At 44.0% G+C, this 25,060-nt stretch overlaps 1 protein-coding gene across 1 annotated transcript in view; it reads left to right on the forward strand.

The window, feature by feature from the left end:
• The window catches only part of Epb41l4a (erythrocyte membrane protein band 4.1 like 4A), a 209,084-nt gene that overhangs the window by 137,913 nt on the left and 46,111 nt on the right, over window positions 1–25,060 (forward strand). Inside the window, exons 11-13 of the mRNA XM_052155880.1 lie at window positions 10,898–10,989; window positions 12,444–12,521; window positions 17,146–17,267. Of these exons, the coding sequence (XP_052011840.1) occupies window positions 10,898–10,989; window positions 12,444–12,521; window positions 17,146–17,267 (292 nt within the window). The remainder of the gene's footprint in view (window positions 1–10,897; window positions 10,990–12,443; window positions 12,522–17,145; window positions 17,268–25,060) is intronic.

The raw sequence follows: 25,060 nt of genomic DNA on the forward strand, positions 1-25,060 counted from the left end.
CTGTGAGGGGAGAGGATGCTATCTGCTCGTTAGTTACTTAAGAGACTTGCGGACCATGCATTCTTCAGCTGCAGCCTTGTGGAACGAGGGTAATTATATCACACACACATTTCTGCAGAAGGGACAGGGGAACGGGATGGGGGAAATGTCACTTCAGTCTTAGCAAACCTTTCCAGGCAGAGGAGAGCATAGGGCCATCTGCGTTATGTCCTCAGGTTGCTTTTCGGCCCTGCCTGTGAGGGTGGAGATGCCTGTAATCTGAAAGGTGTAGGCTGTGTGGAACTGCAGAACGGCATCTTCATTTTGCTCTGACGTAAGCAAAACAACCCACTGGGGATCAGACGGTCTTACCTTGCTGAGCAGGATAGGTGAACTGGATGGAAATTCTGGATGAGGTCAAGGGAGGCCAGAAGCCCAGGGGCGGGGCCTGTTGACCCCAGGCACTGTGGCAGCGTTTGGGCAGCGGGTACAGCATGTGGCTCTGCCCGTGTTTCCGCACCTTCACAGATAGCTTGTAGAAGCTGGTCCAAGATGGTAATGGTGTGAGAGATTCCATTTGATCTGTCTGTGACGATAACGCTGCCCTCTGTGCTGTTGCCCATGTAGGGTAAATGGGCAGAAAGATGAAGGAGGAGGAGCCCCTCTCCTGTGTCTCTTTTTATTGTGACTTCATGCAGATTAAAACTGAGTATGGAATTGAACCGACTTCTTTTATGCGTCTCATAAATTCATTTTCAGACAGGATCTTGGTATGTTTTCTTGTCTGTCCTCTGGCTGTGTAGCCCAGGGTAGCCTTGAACTCACAGCAGTCCTCCTGCCTCAGTCTGGGCTGGGATGACAGGTGTGTGCTACCACGGCAAGCTTTGAATTGACCTTGTTTGGGTGCTAGAGAGGTTTTAGGTATAAACCAGTGCTTATATGGCTGTATGTGGAGCTTCTAGTGCTGTGTAGCAGCCCCGAGGGTTGGGGACACGGTGTTGAGCAGAGTCTCACATGCACAGACTCCTCCTTAACATCTAGTAAGTGGCTAAAGAACTGATTTTTGAGGTCAACTGCAAAGTTCAAAACTCTTAACTGTTCTTCCTCCAGGGTGGTGGTTCTCAGCCTTCCTAGGGCTGCGACCCTTTAATGTGGTTTCTCATGCTGTGGTGACCCCCAACCATAAAATTATTTTTGTTGCTACTTCATAACTAGTTTTGCTACTGTTGTGAGTTGTAATGTCTACGTCTTCTGATTTGACCCCCCAACCATAACATTATTTTTGTTGCTACTTCATAACTAGTTTTGCTACTGTTGTGAGTTGTAATGTCTACGTCTTCTGATTTGACCCCCAACCATAACATTATTTTTGTTGCTACTTCATAACTAGTTTTGCTACTGTTGTGAGTTGTAATGTCTATGTCTTCTGATGGTCTTAGTCAATCCTTATAAAAGGTCCATTCTACCCCCCTTAAGGGGTCACAACCACTGCTCTAGGGCCCCCCTAAAAAAAGATTTGGCTGATGAAATTGGAATAAGGTTTTGAGATGAATTTGCACGTGTGAGGAAGGGAGATTACCAGATCTTCAGACAGTGGTGTTTCCCAAGTCATTTAATTGTATAGTTTCTTTGGGGGGGGGTTGGGGGAGAGCTTGGAAATTCATTTTGTTTTTAACATCTAATTAGATATGTCAGTCTTAAAAGATACACTAATGTATGAGTAGATTAAAGTCATTTGAGAAGTAGAGAAGCTAGTGAGGAGGATTTTGTAGTTTCTCCCCCTCTTGCCATGAGGTTCATAGGACTTAATGCAAAGAATCCAAATGCAGGATAGATCGGATGGGGCGGGGGTGGGGGGGTTGGGGGGGTGGGAGGATGGGAGGGTTGGGGGATGGGGGGGTATGTCCCTGCTGATCCGAGCATCCCTTCCTTTAGGCCTAAATTATTTTTGTGAGTTCCTTCCTTCCTTCCTTCCTTCCTTCCTTCCTTCCTTCCTTCCTTCCTTCCTTCTTTCTTTCTTTTGAGCTATGTGTATGTTCTCACTAAAGTACTTTAAATTTTTCTTCTGTTGTCTCAGGAGAAGAAATTGCCAGTGTCGCCCGACTCCTGAACTTTCAGCTTCTTACGTATGTCTTTATGTCATTGTGTCTTACCTGGCATCAGCCTCGGTAATACATCTCCAGCTGGTTTCCTAGGCATTTCCTCAGCCCGTGAACTTCCTAGCTTTGAGATGGAATTCATGTTGGGAGAGGCCTGAATCATTGTTTCCATCATCCTGGGTCATCAGCCTGGACAAGTCATTGAGTTTTACCCAAGGTGCCAAAGCTGGCCAGTTACTGCAGAGACTCTTCTCCTTATAGCCCAGGCTATGCCCTTGAATTCCTTACTGCTGATCTTTGTCCCATCTGATGGGATTACAGGCACGCCTCATCCTAAATTTGTTATTAAATAGGCATATTAATTTAACCAAAACATTCTATTTCCTCAGTATTCTTGCTTGCAGGGCTTTTTTCCCTTTCTCCAGCAGGGTTCCTCTCTGTGAGGCAGTGATTTGCATAATGGTAGAACTAAGGTGATTATTATGGAGGCCTAGCTGTAATCACAGATTGAATTAAAAAGCCCATTAAAACCCATCACCTGGAACAGTAATCTTATTCAGCTTGAAAAATGGCGGAAATGCTTAGTCTGCTGGTTTTCTGGTTGGCTGGTCCGGTTAGAGACTTAACTCCGCGTGCTTAGCGCTGTGAGCTGAGTTCAGGGGCTTTCAGGCATTTATATACACTTCAAAGTGCACTGTGGCTTCAACTGCACCTCACAGAAAAGATAAACTCTGCATAAAGGTTTTGCATAATAATGGGAGAAGACAGAGAAAATACAACTCAAAGAAGAAAACCAGTATTTTCTCATTATCCTAAAATGTGGAGGTGATGGTTATTAAAATTTTGGTATGATTGCTTATAATTTTTTTGCTCCATTAGTGAGAATGTATTTATTATGTGCTTAGATGTACATATATAGAGATGTCATCCCCTGCACGATTGTACATCCTTCTGTATTCTGTTGCCCAATCTGGCCTTGGAGTCTTCTCGCCGCTGCTTGCAAAGTGCTGAAATTGTAGGCAAGGCGCCATTCTCAGTGACTGAGTACGTTTGTACTTAGTGTTGTATCATAAAGATTCCCCTTGTTATATTTATATATGTGTGTCTGCTTGGAGTTTTGTAAATCCTGCTTTTATGTGGTTTACTCTTTCTCACTGCTATTGCAAATGTGCACTTTCTTTCTATTACATTTTCTGACTGGTTTTGCTCTGTGTGTTTTATTTTTAATTACGTATTTGGGAACAGCTGTGTGTGGGTGTGTGCACGTGAGAGTACAGATGACAACATTGGGTCTCTCTAGAGCTGGGGCCACCGGAGGCATGAACTGCCTGACATGGGTGCACAGGACTGAACTCAAGGCAACACTAAGCCTTCTCTCTAGCTTCCTTTGCCTTTTCTCTTCCTTTCTTCTTTCTATTTCTTTTTTTTTTTTTTTTGGAAGCAACTTCTTAATCTGTAGCCCAGGTTGGCTTCAAACTCCTTGTAACCTTCCCACTTGAGCGTCTGAGTGCTGGGATTACAGACATGAGCCCCACACCCAACAGCCATGAATTCTGAATTTAATTCACATAAATTGTATAGCTCAATTTTATATATATAAAATTTATATTATATAATATAATTATATTTTATATATATTATATAAGTTATATACTATATAAATATTATATACATATATACATATACACATATATACATATACATACACACACATTTATATGTGTGTGTGTACATATATATACTCATGTTCTTCTGTTATTTCTGTTTTCCATTTGACTGCATTGATCAGAATGTTTGTAAGTGTTAACTGGTCTGGGGATGTGAGGCCTCTGTGAGTCCAGGAGTGCTTGTGTCTCTAACTGTCCATCATGGCTGTCAACCATGAAGACGGGAGATGTCAGTGCTTCACCGAGCTGAAGTACTGAGGGCCTCTAATTCTGTACTTAACCACTGGGGTATTTTGGATGTAGGGAGACGGACCGGAGAGTCCTGGGTACTTAACAGCCTTTGGCTTGAGAGTCAGGAGAGATGGAGCCCTCAGAGAGGAAAAGCCTGTGTGGGTAGCACCTGTGTGGGAAGAGGCCCAGGATCCCTCCTGTGCATGACCTGAGTTTGAGATTTCTTCCAGGCATCTAAGCAGAGACACTGAATAAAATCTAGACTGTATGAGTTTAGAGTTCAGGGCCAGATTCAGCATAATATAAAAACCTGAGAATCATTAGCATATCCCATTATGATAATTTTGATAGAAATTGAGGAAGAATTCAGAATCTATTTTCTTAACTCTAGCAACAGTGAGAGGGTACGATTCCAATCACCTAGCCCACAGGCCTGGCATATAGGAAGTGTATTTGTGGGCTAAGAGAAAGAAAGAGTGAATGATATGTGAAGTTCTTTATGTACAGTGCACTGTGATACTAAACCCAGCTAAGCTTAGTGTCATAGGATGTAAGGCCAAAAGGTTCCTGGCAGCCCAACCAAGAGTAATTAAGCCTACTGGCAGAACTTGGGAGAGCTTTGGGGAGCGTATGCAGAAAGGGATGGTAGCCATGGGTGGTCACTGCTGGTCAACCCAGGAGAGGGGCTTAGGTACATGGGGTTCTTCCACATAATGAATATATATCACTACTGCACAGTCACTGTAAGTCCTCTAACTTTGCTCTTGACCCGATAATATCCTCCACGCTCCATGTCTCCCCCGTGTTACAGACTTTGTCAGCTCTCGTCGGTCTGGAATGTTTTCCTAGTGTTTCTTTATCTTTTATGGCATGGATGCTTAAACATCATCCTCCCATCCTGTCACCAAGCAGAGTCCTTCCATGCTTCCCTGCTCTTTAGTGGTTAGAGTATGTTATGCGTTCCCAGCTACATAGGCACACTGGTGAGGTCCTGTCTGCCTCTGCATTTCACATCGGGAGACACATAGTGACCAGCTGCTGGCTCCTGTTAGTTACATTTGAACTGCCTACAATGATGTCACCTAACTTCTCCAATGTATAATTCCTGTTGTGGGTAACTCTACCGCCAAGCTAGGAGGTAAATTTTCCATCCCGATGACTTATGATAGATTCCTGCACTTGAAGGTTTGGATGTCCAAGAATTCCTAGGTTTGATTAGTAAGCATCCCCCATGCCCCCCAGCCTGATCTCTGTGCTCCTTGGATGTGTCCCTATCATTATTGGGGTACTTTTTTCTTTAGAGTGTGCTTTGTTTGATACCTCAGTTTAGGGTCAGCCACATCTCTGAAGGTCCTTGGTTCCTTCCAGTGGGAAATGGTCCAGATCTTGGAGAAAGGGGTGACTGTTACTCTTAGGTGACTTTTCTGAGCTTTTCAGTCCCAGAACTAGAGAATCTATGCATGCATACATGCAAACACTGCATGCATACATGCATGCATACATGCATGCATACATGCAAACATGCATGCATACATGCAAACGTTGCCCTGGATTCACATGCATGCACTAGGAATGTATACATGTGTCCATGTGCATTGAAGTGTGCACTGTACTTGTATACAGTTTAGAAGTGGTGAGCATGTGTCACACAAGCCTGCCTTTCTATCCTCATTTCACGTTTTATGCTCTTTCTTTGGCCAGGAGAACCTTCGCTTCCAGTATCTGCGTATGGAGTCATTTCCTTAATTCCAAAATTACGCATCGAATAGTGTTCCAGTTGCTTTGGTCAGAACACTGAATTTGCAATCTTTTCATCCATGTGCGAGGACCGCAACTGTCTCGCGCTCACAGTTGACTTGGCCCGCCCTCCATCCCTTCATGCCTTTCTTCCTGCTTTATTGCCACGGTTGTATATACCCTCAAAATCTAATTAGGTTTATTTATTTCCAGTTATGGTTCCTTCTGCCTTACATTCTTGCTTGTTTAAGTCTAGGTCTTAAGAATGTACAAGATTAATCTTCTAAAGGTTGAAACTGTACAGAAAGATACCCTCAGAGAAGAATCCTGACCTTCCATACTCTTTCTGGCCTTTCTCACCTTTTCTTGAAGCTACTGAATTTTACTGCTTTCTAGATTGGGTTTTTTTTTCTTTTGTAAAAAAAAGTTATGTGTGTGTATGTGTGTGTGTGTGTGTGTGTGTACATGCCTGCACATTATTCTTTCTTAACCTGAAGGTTGCATAGTGTAAAGGTATTTGTACTTTTCTCCTTATTTTTGTTCTAGAATTCACTCAGTTGTTGAAACATTCAGTTTCAGTCCTGGGCTTTTACCCCCCCTTTGACCATTTAGTTCCCAGATAAAAGACACACACACAACCTTCATATTTATAATAAGCCTTAATCAGCACAAGAGCTGGGCAGATATCTATCTTCTGTGCTATTATGTCTATTTCCCAGCCGATAATCCCATTATATAATTTGCCATGTTTCGTCTGGGCTGCTCTTAATTCCAATTAGCCAAACCACATGGCCATTATTTTAAGATTCATACTCCATGGCACCTTCTCCTCTCTTCACCTTCTTCCTCATCTCTGTGGTTCTCTGACCCCAAGCCTGGGAACCCTAAACCCTGCCTATGTCTCTTCTGCCCAGCCATTGGCTGTCAGCATCTTTATTCTCCAATCAGAAATGACTTGGGGACCAGGTCACATAGCATCTGTCCATCAGTGTGTTTGGAGTGCCCATGTGGTGCCAGATCTTTGGAGTAGGATTGTTCAATCAAAGGATAAGTCCCCAACTCCAGCTCACACAGTTGTCCATTTCCACCCATGGCATGCAGGCACCTAAAGTGTAGATTATAAAGTGTGGCCCTCTTAGTAATATTTGGGCCCTGATGCTTGTAACACCTTTGTTCCAGTCTTTTATAATTAATGTTGGACTGCTGGGGTTGTGGTTAGGTAGCCACTGGCTAGCTAACTTTGGACAGTTCGCTGTTCCAGTTTTACCCGTCCCTTGCCTGTAGTGGGGGATGGGGTGGGGATAGTGGAGGTATATGGTAACATCTACCTGCAGACGCCTTAGGAGACTGAAACCACCTCGTCATGGCTGGTATGAGAAGCCTTGGTCTGTGCTTTTCACCTGAGCTGTCTTGGCCTCTGACGTGGCCTCCTACGATGTCACCTTGTATCTGCCACCATTGCCTTTGGATAGTTTGTGCTAGCATTGGAGGGAAGCCTATGTCTTTCTTTCAACCTATGGTTCTTCCTCTGCTTTATTTGTTAGTCGTTTTGTTGACTTTCTCCATAATTAAAATAAATTAAGCCATGTTTTTTTCAAAAGGAGCAAAAATTTTAGAGTGAAGACTATCAACTGCCATCAATTATAAATCCATGGAATTAATCCATTAAAAACTCATTGTATCTTATCAGATGTATATGCCGTTGCTTCAACAAATTCCATAGTGTCCTTAGACTGCTTCCTAGTAACAGCTACCACTCCTTCCCCACTCAGCCAGCTCCACAGACCTTGCTCCTGTTCTTTGGCTGCAGAAGACAACCAGGGTGGCATAGTGTGACCCTGTCCCAAAAAAAACAACCGCCACCACCAACAAAAACCAAAGCCAAACAGAGCTATGCTACATATCTCTCAAAGGTATTTATAATTGATGTGAATATATGTGCATACTCTACATGATGCATGTATGTTGAGAAGTGTTTGTATTTTCTCTCTTTTCAAACTAGAGTACTTAAAATATACTTTCTTAAGACAGAGGTCTTTGTCTAGATTGGTTAGGCAAACATTCCAGTTCCTTGCCTAGTGGCCATTGGCAGGGCACACAGCCACATTAAGCCGTGAGTGATTCCCCAGCATGCCCCATGCTAATTTAACCAGAGACACCTGTGTGCCAGTGCCTTAAGGCACTCGTGGTGTGCCTTATCGTCGGGGAGCAGTGTGGTATGCGCAGACAAAGCTTGCCTTGAAAGAACAGGCGAGATGTACTCGGAGCTTTAACCTTTCGCCCTGACTCCTCTTTTCAAGTAATAACAAAAGTGGCTTAAAAAAAAATCAGGTTTGAACTTGGCGAGTGTCGAGGGAAGAGGAAGGAAATGGACGATGGACATCATTGGAGCAAACACCACGCCTGCGTCGCAGGCCGACACAGTGCATGTTTAGAGCAGCAGCCAGTTGCTCTCAGCCATTTGAAAGGATGAACTTTCCTCCTAGACTGAAAAGTCTGTATGTCTGGTGTGAGTTTCCAACCAAAGACTGTCTACATTTCCCAACGTCATCCCTGCTTGTCTTTGTCCTATCAGAGTCAAGAAGGAAGTTATCTTACTCATTCCTTATCAAGCTTCTGATTCTTTTTATTTCTCCCATCATGCCTAAAGCAAGTTTAAAAGCCCAAAATACTGGGCTGGAGAGATGGCTCAGTGGTTAGGAGCACTGGATGCTCTTCCAGAGGTCCCGAATTCAAATTCAGCAACCACGTGGTGGGTCACAACCATCTATAAGGAGATCTGGTGCCTTCTTCGGGCCTGCAGGGGTACATGCGGCAGAGTGCTTACACAGTAAATAAATACTTACATAAGTCTGGTTTAGATCCAGTGCAAAAATACCTATAGTATTTCAAACTTGACGCTTCTCTTGAGCCTGTCCTGCTCCTTGCTGAGGCCTTGGTAGGAAGCCTCTCTGACACAGGTCTTCTGGTATCTTCAGAACAACTATGGCTTACCATCTTTAGAAACACTGGTCTCTTTTGCTTGCCAGTGGCCTATGTGGTCTATCTTTTTGAAAATTACATTAATTCAATATGGATTTCTATATGTGAGTGTTTGTGTATGTGTGGGGGCATATGAATGCCAGAGCACACTAGTGGAGATCAGAGGGCAACTTGTGGGAGTTCATTTTATGGGAGTTTATTTTCTCTTCCCATCATGTGGGGCCCCGGACTGGAGTCAGGCCATTGGCTTTTGCCCACTGAGTGATCTTACTGACTCCCCCCATGCCTTCTGTCTTGAATTGTTTCTAGTGACCTTGGATGTTGGAATTGTTTAAATGGATTGTGAATATGCTTGTTCCCATAATTCCAGGGGGCTGAGGAATGACAGGACACCCACCTGTGGCTGCATCCCCACAGAAACAAGGAGAAGTCAGTTGAGCACAGGACTTTGTGACACAGGGCTATCATGTCAAGACACACAGGCTTAAGAGACACTGAAAATGGAGTGGGTGCCTAAGTGGTTGTGTCTTTGTAAACTGCTCCAGTGATCCTGTCAGCAGAGACAGCACACAGAGCAGAAACCAGCAAAATACGCGCATGCACACATGCGCGCGCCTTGTCAGCACATCAGTGACAGTTGTGCATGGCAAAAGTGCCCCAAATTTACTCCAAATACCTGGCTCTGGTTTTAGTAACATTAATCTTCCTTTGGTATTTGAATCATTCTGTCAGTAATGCAAAAGAAAATAGGCAGCTTGTTTGAAGCCTTCTGTAAACGGGGAATGAGTTCATACTTGCATTGGTTCATGGCAGAGGTAATTAGGAGAGCCTGTGGGAGGCTCCTGTGTTCCTCTAATATGTCTGCCCAAGAAATGAGAAAATCCACATTCCAGTTGGATTTGAAGTACCTTTTATCTTTTCATTAGTGATGATAGATTAAAATGTATATTAAGAATTTTTGACATTTTTCAATAAGAAAAGCAAAATATAGACACGTGAATGATAAAATAAAAAACAATCCAAGGAATGTTTAAAGTTGGGGGGGAAATCTCTTTTATTTCAAAGACTGAGTCATTTTGTATTTCCCCAGTACCTTTGGAAAATTGAGTTCTGTGTAATTAAAGTTTTTGAAAATTTGACTTAGGTATTTAAATACCTTCTGGATAGATGTTTTTGTTGAAATGTGTGTTAGTGACCTTGTCTTCATTACTGTGTCCCCGTTTGCTGTTGACTAATGCTAAACAGAATGCCTGAGAACTTCCCTAGAGTCTTTCCTTGATTTTATAAAGTTTTGAGAAGGAGCTAGCTTTGCTGTGATGTGAACGGGGGAGCCACACTTCTGCCATGTCCACATTTTACAAATACATATTGGCAGAGTCATTCCAGTTGGTCTGGGGAGGACTTCATGGATGCACACAATGCCAGATTCCTTGTTAACATGGTGGACAGATATTCCAGTTACTCCCATGCACTGCCAATATTGTGTTTATGAGTCCATAGGAAACTCATTCAACAAGGACTGCTGTGTTCAAGACTTGAAGCTAAATGATCAATGTCTAACTTCATAGGGCTTATGGTGCTTTATTTTCTGTTTAGTCATTTAAAGTAGCATTTCACACACACACACACACACACACACACACACACACACACACACACAGAGTTACCTTTAATATGTTTTTAGTTTCTTATATATTAGATAACCACCAGATTAAAATGGCAGTTAAAGATTCTTGCATACCTTTTTCATGACATGCTGCATCTATCATATACTTTACAATTTGATCTACCCATAGTTCAGTGCGCTGGAGGCTGCCCCTCTCAATGGTTCTCCCTGAGAGTCTCCTTTAAGAGTTTAAGAGGAGATAAAGCCAACTGTGTTAAGATTTAAACAGACGTCTTATTTCATAATTGCAGACAGTGGAAAGTATTTTGGTTGTTGTTGCTGTGTTGAGAGAGGGTTTCTCTGTGTAGCTTTGACTGTCCTGGAACTCACTCTGTACACCAGGCTGGCCTCAAAAACTCAAAGAGATTTGCCTGTGCCACCACTGCCTAGCATGGAAAGTAATTTTCAATGTAACCTTCCAAAAATATCTGTCTTTCAGCGCCAATCTCTGTTATCTGAGTTTCTGTTCCCTGGAGGAGGGCTGCCATCTGAAGTGTCCTGACCAGTAATCGTTGTTCTCTGCCTGTCTCTTGCAGTGTAATGAAACCTCATTCTTCTTTGAAGCTCGAAGCAAAACTGCTTGCAAGCACCTCTGGAAATGCAGTGTGGAGCACCACACATTTTTCAGGTATGTTAATGGAACGTTTTGTTCTCTTAGAGCAAATGAAGGTGGTGTTTGATTTTCATGACAAGTGTTCTGTTCCGTGAATGTAGCAATGGTTCCTTAAGTTATGCAACTCCTCGGTCTCCTGAGTGCATTGATGCACACCTGTGCACATACGTGTGTGTACAGCGATGTACACACTTAAGTTCAGATAGATCTTTGCTCACACTGTGAGGAAAGATTCAAGGATGGTTTTTAGAAACTTTATGTAAAAATCTCAGAATTACCTAGCATGTGTGTGACATGGGTGGAAATTTGGTGTTTTGCTGTGAATGTACTGCAGGTGAGATGCCTTTGAGGTATCTCAGTGCAGATGGGTAATCCTCCTGCCTCTGCCTCCCACATACTGGGATTGCAGGTGTGTACCACCACACTCTGTAGTTTCTCTTCTACACTGTTACAGTTTTTATTATTGTTGTTTTTTTATGGCCTTGTGTTGTGAAGTTTAAGTCAAAATAAAGCAATATCAGCTGACAACACATTGTTTATTGACTCAAGATTGGCTTCTTCCCCTTATTCCCAAACTCTTTATAAGGAAGAGTTTCCACTGTATTGGGAATATCACAAAATGACTGATAATCTTCCAGGGATATATCTTTTATCCCAGCAAAGGAGGCAGAGGCAAGAAGACCTCTGAGTTGCAGGCCAGCCTGATCTACCTAGTGAGTTCTAGGTCAGCCTGGGCTACATAGTGAGGCCTTGCCCTTTGTACTAGTCTACTAGGTGAGAGAAGTGACCCAGAAGTCTAAGACTTTCCCATATTCAGTGGCCCAGGATCTCTCCATGCTGGTGTCTGTTCAGAGTGCTGGGACATGGAAAAGACTGGAATACATTGTACAAAGAGTGGAACAGCACCATCTGATGTGATTAGCTGCCACTCAACCTTCTCATCAGTAAATTGGAATGGCGACAGAATTCCCAAGGAAGTATAAGAAAGAACACAGTGAACCGTCACTAACCTTTCCTAGAGACATCAGAAAGTCTGAGTATTTGATGTTTACACATCTGATATTCCAAAGCGGGTTATACTTCAAATTGAGCTTAAAGTAGCGGGTTGCAGTTCTTGACCTGCACACACAGCTCAGTTGTTCTGGGAGCTTGCTGTCTTACAGAGCGTTTCCAAAACTCAATGTCAGGCAGCTTACAACCATCTTTGGCTCCAGATTCAGGGTATTTGATGCCCTTTTCTGGCCTCCATGGGCACCTGTACTCACATGCACATACGTGCAGGCACCAATGCATACACGTAAGTAGACATAAACTTTAAAATAATAGCTGATTCTTTTCTTCCTAGTATGTAGAATAAGGAACATATTTTGGCTATCTCTGTTAAATAGTTTCCTGTATAGCTCTCTGTTCAAATATTGTATAAGTACTTGTATTTACAAATCTTTGGTTTTCTTTTTAAAATTGACTAGAATGCCGGAAACTGAGTCAAATTCATTGTCAAGAAAACTCAGCAAGTTTGGGTCCATAAGTTATAAACATCGGTACAGGTAAATGACATTCCCCCATTGGGGTTTGTGTATGTAAATAGGTTTTTAATTTAGTTACTTACATGCAGGCAGGTAATGAAATATGTGAGTTTTCCCCCTTCAGCAGTGCCAGTGCACTGTATAAATAAATCTTTCCTGACAGAAATGATTTTCCAGTTTTAAATGTATTTAATATCTCCATTAGTTATATAAAGTTATGGGCTTTCAGAGCAAAGTCGACTTTTATTAATTCAGGATTTCATTTTGCTATAATTATCAGTTATTTCCAATTATGTTCCATGATTATAAAACAAAGCAAATATTCTGGATTTTAACTGACTTGTGATATTAGAATATTCAGTTGATCCCATATTGAACACAGTATATCATCTATATTCTACATCAAAACATGCCTTTAAATACAGAACTTACATATGTTTAAAACCTGCTTATAGTACTGCTAATGACACGTTAACCTTGTTATTGTTTAATACTTAATATTGCTTCTGTTGGTCATCATGGTCTTCTGTGATATTACCTACAATGAGGAAATGGAGACACGGGGGAAGTAAAGGGACTTTTTCTCGGTAACCTAGCTAGGAAGCGGTGGGATCCACAACCCCATGGCCTGCGCTTTCTGATTGATAGACAGGCTCCGCCTGTGGAGGGAAAATGTTGACCACCGTGCAGCTAGCTCTTTAAAAGTGGGAATGAGCTCTGTATTTTGAAAACACACTTGTTTTATTTGAGTTCCTTCTCTTCAGTGGAGAGCTGTGGTGTGTGGTATGTGAGGAACGCCTTTAGGACTTGCAGTAGACAAAGTCTCAGCTCGGGCCACTCTGTCATCAAAGAGATGCAGTATTGCTTGCCCCGGCCTGGGGAAGCCACCCAGGGATGGGAGCTGCTCCATCTGCTGCTTAGGGACATCAGTGGATGGCAGGTTTCCACGGAGACTTAAAAAAGGAAGTTGGGTTTACAAGTCTACAGAATGCCAGATCTTAGATCTTCTCTTTTAATGACCCACTTTGAAGTGTCTGAGACAAGAGGCAACCGGTTAGAATGATCAACAGTAGATGTCCAGCACTTCTGTGAACATGGTATCCAGTAGGGTATTTACCCTCATAATGACTAAAAAAAGTATTTATTCAAGGTACTTCTGATTTTGTATGAAGGTTTTTGTTGATGCGTAGATATTTAGCCTTTAGCTTTTCAGAGCTCTTCCTTAGACAAGAATATAATTATGAGCTATTTAAGAAGATAGTACTTACTTTTATTCTGAGAAGAATGGGTAGTAACTAGTATTTGTGCTGCTTTTCCAATCACGGCATTGCCAAGGCTAGAGAGAACATGCTTAAACTGTCTCCTTGTCAACGGACTGCAGCTAGTGAGAAGGCATCTGTCTTATTAGTGTTTAGATGATTAAAATTATAACCGTGCTGTTCAGCATTTGCTGGAGGTAGCTGGCTTCTGCAAATATAGCCGTACCTGATTTCTTAAGTTTATTGAAATGCAAATATTATGGCTACTGGGAATCACTATTAGAAATTATTTTTATTGGATTTTGCATATTAAATATAATTTTTTCCAAGAAAGCAATTAAAGGTAACCTTTGCAAAATTGGATGCTCTGCTAAATCTGCTCTGATTTCATGGCTAGTGTTAACTGCCTGTTAAATCGTAATGAGACCCAAATCTATTTGTTTTTGTGTAAGAAGCACTAACTTTAAAGCCACCTGAGGGGAAGAGGTGTTTCATCTGTCTGGTCAGAGGTCAGGCAGGACAGGTCTCTGAATCACCAGTGTAGGCTGTTGAGTGGCAAGAGTTGGCAAACTAACATCCTTTTAACCAGTATTATGTGTCTGCCTCTTTGTTAAAGTAATCTGGAGGTACCCTGAAATAGTTCTGCAGTACAATAGTCACTTCTTGCGGGCTGTAACGTGGAGGTAAAGGAGCCATGCCCCAGGAGCTACAGGGGCTACAGTGTGTAAATATGGGTGCCTGTGTGTGTGTGTGTGTGTCTGTGTGGTTTTTGTAGGGGCCCTTGTGCCATGCATCTAAGTGGAGGAAGACAGGCTTCCAGACTTTACTCTCTCTTCTGTCTTAGGACTTGCAAAATGCCAGGTTGGTTCTTGCATCTTTTAGGACAACTAAAAGGGCGAGTTGCAGGAATTTCACAGGAGGGCTGAGGAGCAGAGTCCTTGCTGTAGGATTGAAGCTCTCAGATTTCATGACGCGTCAGAGACACCCCCTCCATCCTCAGCATCTCCTTCAGGCACTGCTTACTTGATTTGCACAGTGGCCCACCAAAGAGGTGTCTCAGTTATAGAAGAGTTACGAAGGGAAGAAAGACTACTTAAGAAGGTGAAGCCAACCATTTTTTAAGTGATGTGAGACAGTCAGGTCTCAAAATTAAATTGGGGAGAAGCCTGAGTCCAAGTCTGAAGCTTTGATTCTCTCGTTTTTGAGGAACCAGTAATCTGAAGTGAAGACTGATTAAATCTTTGACTAATTAAGTATTTTGTTACATATCGATAGTTCCTTTTTGGAGTCTCTTGAAAATTAGCCTTTTCCCTTAGCTCTTGCTAAGCTCCTTGAAAGGACGAGTTGCAGGAATTTCACAGGAGGGAAAGGAGCAGAGTCCTCGCTGTAGGACTGAAGCTCTCAGATTTCATGACTGTAAGAGACCCGCTCTCAGCATCTCCTCCTTGGTGTCGGGCGCTTTCCCAGGTTCTACCTACTTGATCTGCACAGTGGCCCACGAGAGCGGCATCTCAATTATAGAACAGAAATTTGAGCGCTCCCCTGGGAAAGTAATTAAGCTAAGGACTCGAAAGCAGCAGCTCTGGTGTCTGAAAGCCTTGTAACTTTCCCCGTTTCCCTCTCCTTCACTTTGATGCTAAGGTGACTGTGGCTTTGCCAGCCAGAACAGAGAAAACGCAATGCCAGCGTGTGAGGAGGCACGGAGGTGGGGTGCCTCATAAGTGTATACCCATCACTAAAACCAGAGAAGCAGCATACTGTAAGGAGAGGTGCAGTGTCGTGTAGATGACAGAACGGGGGCTGTAGAGATTTATAAACAAACAAACAAACAAACAAACAAACAAACCTTCAAAGACCAAATAGCTAGGAAGAGGCAGTGCTGAGTTTTCCATGGGGCTTGGAGTCTTAAATTAAATAGCTGAGTGTTCTGTCCTCCGTGTCTGCAGACTGATCTGTACTGACCAGATGGGGGCCTGAGACCAGTTCCAGACCTGGGTTTTGCACAGCCTGTAGTAGATTAGTTGACATTTCTGGACTTTAGTCTTATTAATCTTGGGACATTATTTTCTTATTACTTTGTTCCTGAGAGAGAAACTATGAAGAAAAATTGAATAATAAAATACAATCTCATTATAAAATGCCCCCGTGGTCTGCATATTTAGTTATATGTTTTATGACAAATGGTTTTTCCTCTGTGCAGTGAGGTGTACACTCTCTGAGCCTTTTTGACATTAGAGAATGTCTGGAGTAGGTGGTCTTAATCTTCATGTTCCAACTAATAATGGAGCATGTCTTGTCTCTCTATGGGATTTTTAAAGCTTTTCGGGAAAAGAGTCTGTGCGTATAGCAGCCTCTAGCCAGGGGGCGAAAGGTGCATTTTGGTTTGCAGTTTCAGAGATTTCAGTTGAAGGATAGCTGGGTCATTGTTTTGGGTCCTTGGTAGAAGCATCATGGAAGTGGGAGTGTGGGGTGGGACACACTGATGAGCTTATGCTAAAGAGGATGGGGGTGTGAAGGGAAGAAGAGAGAGGAGGTGGATAGATCCGGTTCGATCCTGAGATACACATTCACTCAGGGCGTCAGTTACCCACTTCCTTCCGCTAGCCCCACCTTCTAGCAGTCTGTTGGGCTAGAAACTAACCAATGGATTCATCCACTGCTGAGGTTATTAACCTCGTGTGTGTGTGTGTGTGTGTGTGTGTGTGTGTGTGTGTGTGTGTGTGTGAGAGAGAGAGAGAGAGAGAGACAGAGACAGAGACAGAGACAGAGACAGAGACAGAGACAGAGAGGTGGGAAGGTCGGAGAGTGAGCTTAAGCTCTAAATCTTCACACAGTCTCTGGAGAATCAGGCCTGTGTGTGCTTCTAGACCTGTTTTCTCTGCCTGGACACATGGTTTGTTAGGTGAAGAGATATAATAAAGGACTGACGGTCCCAGAGCTTAGAATAAATTTCACTGATATTTCTGGGGATGCCGTCCCACTTGCTGTGTGAGCGTGGGACAGACTGTAGAATTATCCCTTGCATGGTTCCCCATCACGACTTGTCTAGGTTTGGCTGGGGATCTCAGGGCCATCAGTAATGTCTATTTTTAGCCCATTCTTCCACAGAGCCCAACCTTTGGTAACCCTCCCTCCCTTCTGGTCCCTCAGCAAGTTTTTCTCTTCACATGTTCTAAGTCCCTCCTTTAGTGAGTGCCACCTTCTTTATAGTAGTATAATGGTATAGTAGTATAATGGTAGCAATTAAAAACCTCTGCATGTTTATAGCCTGTTGAATATGTGGGTTTTTTTTTCCTTTGTTTTCTTCGCAAGATCCTCTGGCTGGGCTGTGTATAATTGTGGCCATATGGTTATACTTTGGCTAATCAAAGTGTTGCATTTTCAAGTGGCAGGACAGCTTTGCAAATGAGCCGAGATCTTTCTATCCAACTTCCCCGGCCCAATCAGAACGTGGCGAGAAGTCGAAGCAAGACTTACCCCAAGAGGGTGGCGCAGACGCAGCCTGCTGGTGAGTAGTCACTGAACTCGGGGACGGTCAAGCGGTCTAGCATTTCCTTTTAGGCTGGTGTGTGAAATGCATTCAGGGCTTGGTCAGGTGGTGACTGAAGTTATGTAATCCTTTTTATTTTACTTTGAGCACATGATAATGCATGTTTGTATATGTGTATGCATATGCTAACATTGTGTATATGTGAATGAGGGTGCACACATGGCAGTGCACACATGGAGGTTGGGATAACCTTGGTCCTTGCTTTCTGTCTTGTCTGAGACAGGGTCTCTTTCTGGTTGTTGATAGCTGCATATACCAGGTTAGCAGACCTGTGACCTTGTGGGGATCATCTTGCCTCTGCCTCCCACTTTACTGAAGGAACAAAGGGTTACAGGTGCACTACCACGCCCCACCCTTACTCGGGGCCAGAGGGCTGCGACTCAGCTCCTCACAGGCGTATGGCAAACTCTTTGGCCTCCAGCCCTCTCCCCGGCTCAACCCTCTGCTGCTCACACTGGAAATGCTGGTTTGATTCTGGAAAGTTTCAAGCAATCAGTAATTATTATTACTTAACGTTGTTATTTTCTGTGTTTTGGAGGAATAGGATCTCATATAGCCCAGCCTTACCTAGACTATGTAGACAAAGCTGGCCTTGAACTCCTGATCGCTTGCCTCTACCACCCAAGAGCTGGAATTACATACGTGATCACCACATCTGGATAGTAAGCAGTAACTACCAATGAACAGGGCGAATAGTCCCTCGAATAATTTCCTATGCCTTCCTTAATGATTAAACTTTGTTTTCAGAGAAGTTTTAAGTGAGTAATTTCCTAATTTAGTGCCTCTGAGATCGAACTAAAATAACTTCTAATAAAAGGGTTTTTAAAAATATAATAAAGTACTGTTAATATAATTGCATGGAACCCAGAACAGCTTTTTAAAATTACTATTCTTTATTTTTATCATGAAACATAATATAGAAGTACATGAACTCACAGATAGACATTCACATTTGATTATGGGTATTTGTATCCATATGATGTTTAACCACAGCAGCAACCGCAGAACCCTCCAGGGGCTCCCCAATCATACCGCCAGCATCCCGTCTCCCCAGAGATCATCATTGTTTAACTCATGGTAATTATTTACTCTTCTTTGTAACTTTGCCACTTGTAGAGCCCTTTTCTGAGCATGTTTAATTGTGTGTTTTTAATGTTGTGTGAATAGGTCATGGGATGTGGCCTTGGTTCTTTTTATCAGCTTTATATACAGAGCTCTAAAGGCCAGGATTCACTCTCACGCTTACCGTTTTTCCTATGTTGGCGGACATTGTGACGTTTAGCTATTTTATATTGCTCATCATTTCATAAAGCCACCCAGCCAGTCGGCTTTAGTGTTTGGTGCCCAGAGCTCACAGGAGTGTCTTGCCGAGCAGCTCTCCGGGCCTTGCCTGGTCCTCTCTGAGCCCTGACATGTGCGGCATCTCCTTTCAGCCGCATGATAACCCTGCAAGGCGGTGCACTGATAAAAGCATATTTCCATTTTACAGCAGAGGAAAGCATGGTCCTCTGAGCTCTAAGGAGGTGGGGGGCTTTCTATTTAGGGACAGAAAGCTGGGTTTTTTCAGTCTTTCTACCGTATTCTTTGAAGTGAGTTGTTAAGAACCAACATCATGTGAGGGCTGTTGTTGCCTGCCTGTCTGTTTCCTCCCCTTCCCTTCCTTCCCCTCCTCTCCCCTTCCTTCCCCTCCTCTCCCCTCTTCTCCCCTCCCTTCCCTTTCTTCTTTTACTTCTTTCTAAGACAGAGTCTCTCTCTTTTATAGCCCTGGCTATCCTGGAACTCACTATGTAGACCAGGTTGGCCTCAGGCTCATAGAAACCTGCCTGACTCTGCCCCTCAAAGGCTGGAATTAAAGGACATTTGCCACCGAATCCGACACTATGTAACATTTTGACATTCACTGCTTGTTGCGTCCTCACACCACGCCCAAGAAGGGAGTGAGTGAGTTTGTTGTATGATTTCCTGGAGGTAGGAGTGACGTCTGATTTACCATTTCTAAAGTCAGTTTAATCTGTCTTTAGGTCTCCTCCTCCTATTAGTCTTGAAGACACAATCCTTTATGACGATTCTGTACTGGCAAAAATAAACTGCCAGCTAAATTTGCAGTGCCTTGCTATTACCTCCATTTCTCTGAAAGGACTGTAAGATTCCAAGGATTCCAAGAGTACTGTGGAGCAGGTCTGCTGTGCCCTGATATGTCTGCTTGTCATGAGCCCTGTGAGACAGAACACACAGAGACAGTCACGTCAAGTGGTTGTGTAACTTACTACTTAAGTAGGAAGTGAAGGGAAAGAGAGGCCTAGAATCCCCTGTGGTCTCTCAGTGCTTAACGAAGCCTCCTGGGGCCGGTAGAATCCTCACTGAGCTTGCTTCACTCTGCCACACCTGGGGGACCCCAAAAGGCAACGCAACTCTGTATTCTGTACTCAAATGGTCACATGTGGCACCGGCTAAAGCTCAGACCTGACAGGCATGTGGGTGTTCAGGGAAGAGAAGAGCCCAGGTGTCCTGGGAAGGACTTTTGTGACTCACGATGCCACCATCACCTTCCCTGGGAGGCACAGGAACAAGGGCTGGGTGTGTCAGATGCTTCCTAACTCAGCCCGTGACATTTCCTACACATTTTACAGTTAGTTTTGAAAAGTGCAGACAAGGAGAACTGAGTTAGTCCAGGGTCTCCCAGAAAGCCTTTTCTGCAATTACATAGTAATCAGGTAAGTCAGTGTCTTAGGCATAAACTTGTAGTTTTGTAGTGGCTGGCCTTAGGTTTTATTTTACTGTATTAAAATGCCTTTTCATGTGATCAGTATGAAGTCCCATTGTGCCAACTGTCCCGTGTTTATGATTAGCAAGCAAATATCCTCTTTTTTATGTTTTTTTAACTTACTGAGTCTAATGACTGCGTCCATATGCACATGCGTGTGGGGTCACCCACTGAGCAAGGACATCTGTGGGAGGGGGGCTCACGCCTGGGAGGGAAGAGCGGGGCTGGCCTCCTGCACTGAGGCAAACCTTTGAAGAGAGCTCTTTAGTCCTCACACTGAGCCTTCACTTTGAGCAGTCCTGTCCAAGCCCCTGCCTCCAGGCCCTGAGGAGGACAACCATCTCCGTAAAGCTGCTCTGAGAGAGAGATGGGTCCCTCTAAGGCTGCCTAGGCTCAGAATCCCAACCGCCCAGAGTCCATCTTGCCCGAAGCCTGCCTGCTCCTCCCCCTCCCACACTGGTTTCCCCAGCTCAGCCTTTCTCTCAAATCTCCGTTGCTAGGACACAGGCATCACTAAGTGGCCAGGATAGAAATCGTTCTCATTTGATTTTTTTTAAAACTAGGATACAGTGCATTGGTAAAGTGTATCAGGGCCCTGGATTTTATCCCTAGAATTGGTCGGGGCTGGGGAGCGGGGGAGAAGCTTACAAATTTTCACTGGCTAAAGGAAACAAAAGTACTCTCTTAATAAATAACCTTGCTATAGTTATTTGAAGTATTTGAAAACTTTGACAAAACGGCAGAAACTGAATCTATTTTCCCCCCAGTGTCGGGGATTGAACCTGGGTCCCCCATGGTTTACCCCTGATCTGTATCCCCAAGTTTCCTCCTTATTTTTATTTTGGGGGACTGCAGAAGTGGCTTAGCAGTAAAGAGGACTTGCTGTTCTTCCTGAGGACCCAAGTTAGGGACCCAGCCCCTGTGGCAGGTGGCTCACAGCCACCTGTAACCCCAGCTCCAAGGCCACATGCAAACACACCTACAGAGAATTAAAGCATAATATATGTGTGTGTGTGTGTATATATGTGTGTGTATATATATATATATATATATATGTGTGTGTGTGTGTGTGTGTGTGTATATGTATATGTATATGTATATATGTATATGTATGTATGTATGTATGTAAGTATGTGTGTATGTATACATATTATTGTTTAGGGCCAGGGTCTTGATACATTGTCCAGGCTGGCCTCGGACCGTTCTACCAGACCAAGCCTAACAATTTTTAAAATAGAGAGCCATTGTTTTAAGGCTCTCCTTGCGTCTGGCAGAAGTAGGTTAGAGAAAGCAGGGCTTCTTTGTTACTATAAGAAGGCCGACTGTTGCTTTTTGTGGATTGAATTCCTTCAATGTGCTCGGCCGAGGTTTTAGAACTATAGGTTGTGGAGTTGTCAGCGTATACTCTTACCTTCTCCTTTCACAGTTCCATGTAATTAGTAAGTTGGGAGAGGCTGGAGATGGTTGGTTCTTGTCAGTTTGTGATTTTAGCTTACAGTGCACCTTTTGCTTTAGATGGTCTCTTATTCCTTCGGAAGAGGAAACAATCCGGTTTGAGTGGCTGGCCCTCCCCACCTCACCTGCACCCCAGCTCTCTGGGTTCAGAGAACCTTGTCTTCATCTCCCAGTCAAGAGTAATAAATGTCTGGTAGCTTAAAGGTCATTGTGTTTAGAATCTGCCAAGCACAGGCCTTGGCTGGCACCTCTATGAGGAAGTACATTCCAGAGTCAAAACTCTGCACCTCATAGCCTGCTGCCCCGCCCAGGAGAGTTCCATGCCAGGGCAGGCAGCCAGAGCATTCCTGAAGATCAAGCTGCCTCCCTGCCTCTGTGGATAGAGCCCCGGTGTGTGGAGCAGGAAGGGAGGTGGCTGGCAGGAAGGGCGCATATTTTCACAGCCCAGTCTCTGATAAGGTCTTGGCAACTCTGGCAGGAGGGTTCTTTTCAGAAGTGTCTGCTGTAAGTAGGCAGTGGGGATAATAGAATATTTAGATAGAACCCAGATAGAGCGGGAAGAGTAACAGCATGGCCTCCCTTTAAAAACAAAAACAAAAACACAAACACAAACCAAAAACAGAGCTCTTTTATGTGCATGAATGCTTGCCTGGATTATGCACACATACCATGTGCATGCCAGAAGAGGGCATTGCATCCCCTGCACCTGGGATTACAGAAGAGTTACAAACTGCAGCTTGGGTGCAAGGAACCAAACCCCATCCTCTCTACAAGAGCAGCAAGTGAGCTAAACCACCAGGTCATCTCTCCAGCCTCCCTGCCTTGCCTTTCTGTGATCCAGATGGTACTGCAGCCCCCATGTCTTTCAGAAGTTAAATGCCTCCCCTGGGGCCCACTGTCATCAGCGGAGACTATACCATTATTCTTCTGGCTCTGCGGAAGGCACCGTGAGCACCGTGCCCGAAAGGATGGGAAAACGACTTCCGAGTGCAGATCCTTGGGGCTGGGTGTGTAAGCAGACAGTTACTGCCTGGGTCATGGCAGCATAGAATAGACCCACTGTTTTTCAGGAATCTTCTAGTGTTTTAGAAAGCATAAAACCTGGATATTTTATGTATATTTTTCAAAATTTAAAGTGTTAGTGATTAATTTCATTAAAAAAAAAAAAAAACCTGAGCTGGGCGGTAGTGGCGCACACCTTTAATCCCAGCACTCTGGGAGGCAGAGGCAGGCGGATTTCTGAGTTCGAGGCCAACCTGGTCTACAAAGTGAGTTCCAGGACAGCCAGGGCTATACAGAGAAACCCTGTGTCGAAAAAACCAAAAATTAATTAACTAATTAATTAATTAAAGCCCTGCATACTAAGTGAGTGACACATTTGGCTTGTGAACTGCCTCTTTGGGATCCCTGATGGGCAGGTTGGGAAAATGGATGATTGACCCCATGGCCACAAGATGCCTTCACCTGTCTTGGGGCTCCCAGTGGGTTTCTTTAGCAACACCTGGGAGAACCCCATTTCCTTCCAAAATTCCATTGCCCTTGGCCCGAACACTTTGTTATTAGTAGGTTGGTCAACCAACTACAAGGGAGGGACATTGCCACACTGCTATGGGTACCTGTGGGTAGCTGCCTGGCATATCTGTTGGGCACATCAGGTAGGTCCAGCCAAAGCAGGACAGATGGAGAAAGCTTTGATGCCGTGAAGAACAGGGTCTCCTACTTCAGCGTCGCTCTGGATTGCCGAAGCATCGTGTCAAGAGAGGCATTTATTGGTCACTTGCTCTAGCTGCCCAGTCTGTTAGATGGGAGTTGGTGGAAAGCCAGCATAGCTATGGCCATCAAATCTTTTATGGTAAGGCAGAGAAAAGGGAAGTTGTGTGAATAGGAGGGGCTGGTGTATCACCAACCCAAGGTAACGTGGATCCCGTAAATATAGGAAGCCGAATATGGTAAATCTGTATTTGGCCTCAGGTCCATGTCATTAAGTACTTAGTATTTTAAAGGCACATAGCTATATTGAGCCTCAGTTTATTCATCTGTCAAGTGGGGATATTTACCCTCCCTCCTGGGTTATTGTCCTAGGGATGGTGTTTCAAGTAAGTTGAACGTCTTCCTGGACATTAGCGGGACCCTGGTACACTTTAACTTCCTTCTGAAAACCATCCTGTCAGTGTTTGGATGATACTTATGATGGATGCCACCATGCAAGGACAAGAGGACGACTGTTGCCAGACTGTTGGAAGTAGAGAGTGGGGGGATGGGAAGAGGCCGTGTAAGTATAATGGATAGGGATGGAGAAGGAACTTGGAGACGTTCACATCACTGAACAAGATTCAATGTTAAGAGTTCAAAAGAAGAGACAGCTCAAGTCACAGTCACACCATTCAGTTTTCTTTCCTTTGTTTTTGAGATAGAGTTCCAGGCTGCTCATGCACTCAATGTGTGTCTAACTCAGACATTGTACTGGCTGGTTTTGTGTGTCAACTTGACACAGGCTGGAGTTATCACAGAGAAAGGAGCTTCAGTTGGGGAAGTGCCTCCATGAGATCCAACTGTGGGGCACTTTCTCAATTAGTGATCAAGGGGAGAGGGCCCCTTGTGGGTGGTGCCATCCCTGGGCTGGTGCTCTTGGGGTCTATAAGAGAGCAGGCCGAGCAAGCCAGGGGAAGCAAGCCAGTAAGGAACATCCCTCCATGGCCTCTGCATCAGCTCCTGCTTCCTGACCTGCTTGGGAGTTCCAGTCCTGACTTCCTTTAGTGATGAACAGCAGTGTGGGAGTGTAAGCTCAATAAACCCTTTCCTCCCCAACTTGCTTCTTGGTCATGATGTTTGTGCAGGAATAGAAATTCTGACTAAGACAGACATCTTCTTCCTTATTGGTTTCCTGCTTTTTAGAGTGTGCTTTAGCCCAAGCTAATGCCTTTAAACTGTGGTAAGAAAACGCATGCTCTAAAGTATAGCATCTTTACAACTTTGAGTGTAAGTTTAGCAGTGCAAAACACAGTGTTGTATGACAGTTCCCTAGAACAGTTTCCCTTTGTGTTGTTCTCACTGGACACCCCCTCCCCTCCTGCCAACACTGCCCCTCTTACACACACACACACACACACACACACACACACACACACCTGCTTCAAGCGCACCTTGCTCTTTGCCCCTCCCTGGACTTCCTATGATAGAATTGGAAAATAACTTCTTACCGCACATTTGTAATGGAGACCTACCTGATGATTTTCAAGTTCTCATAATTCTGTTCCTGGGAGCTTCCCAACATGAAGGAATTAGTTGCTGGTCCTACCAGGTTCATTTTCACGTCAAGTAGACCTTAGAAGGAGAACAGAGGAAAGACAAGGGTGCAGAGAAGGGGAGAACATTGTTGATCAAACAACACGGGGACCCCAGGGCTCTGATCAGGGAAATCTTAGTAAGCTCAATAACGTCACCTCTCTAACATGAGCGGGCTGTGTTATAGGCACAGCCTAATGACCTGAATACCCAGTAATCGGAGACTGACCTAGGAAGCCACAGTCTG

The sequence above is a fragment of the Apodemus sylvaticus genome, chromosome 13 (genome assembly GCF_947179515.1).
Source record: "Apodemus sylvaticus chromosome 13, mApoSyl1.1, whole genome shotgun sequence".
NCBI lineage: Eukaryota > Metazoa > Chordata > Mammalia > Rodentia > Muridae > Apodemus > Apodemus sylvaticus.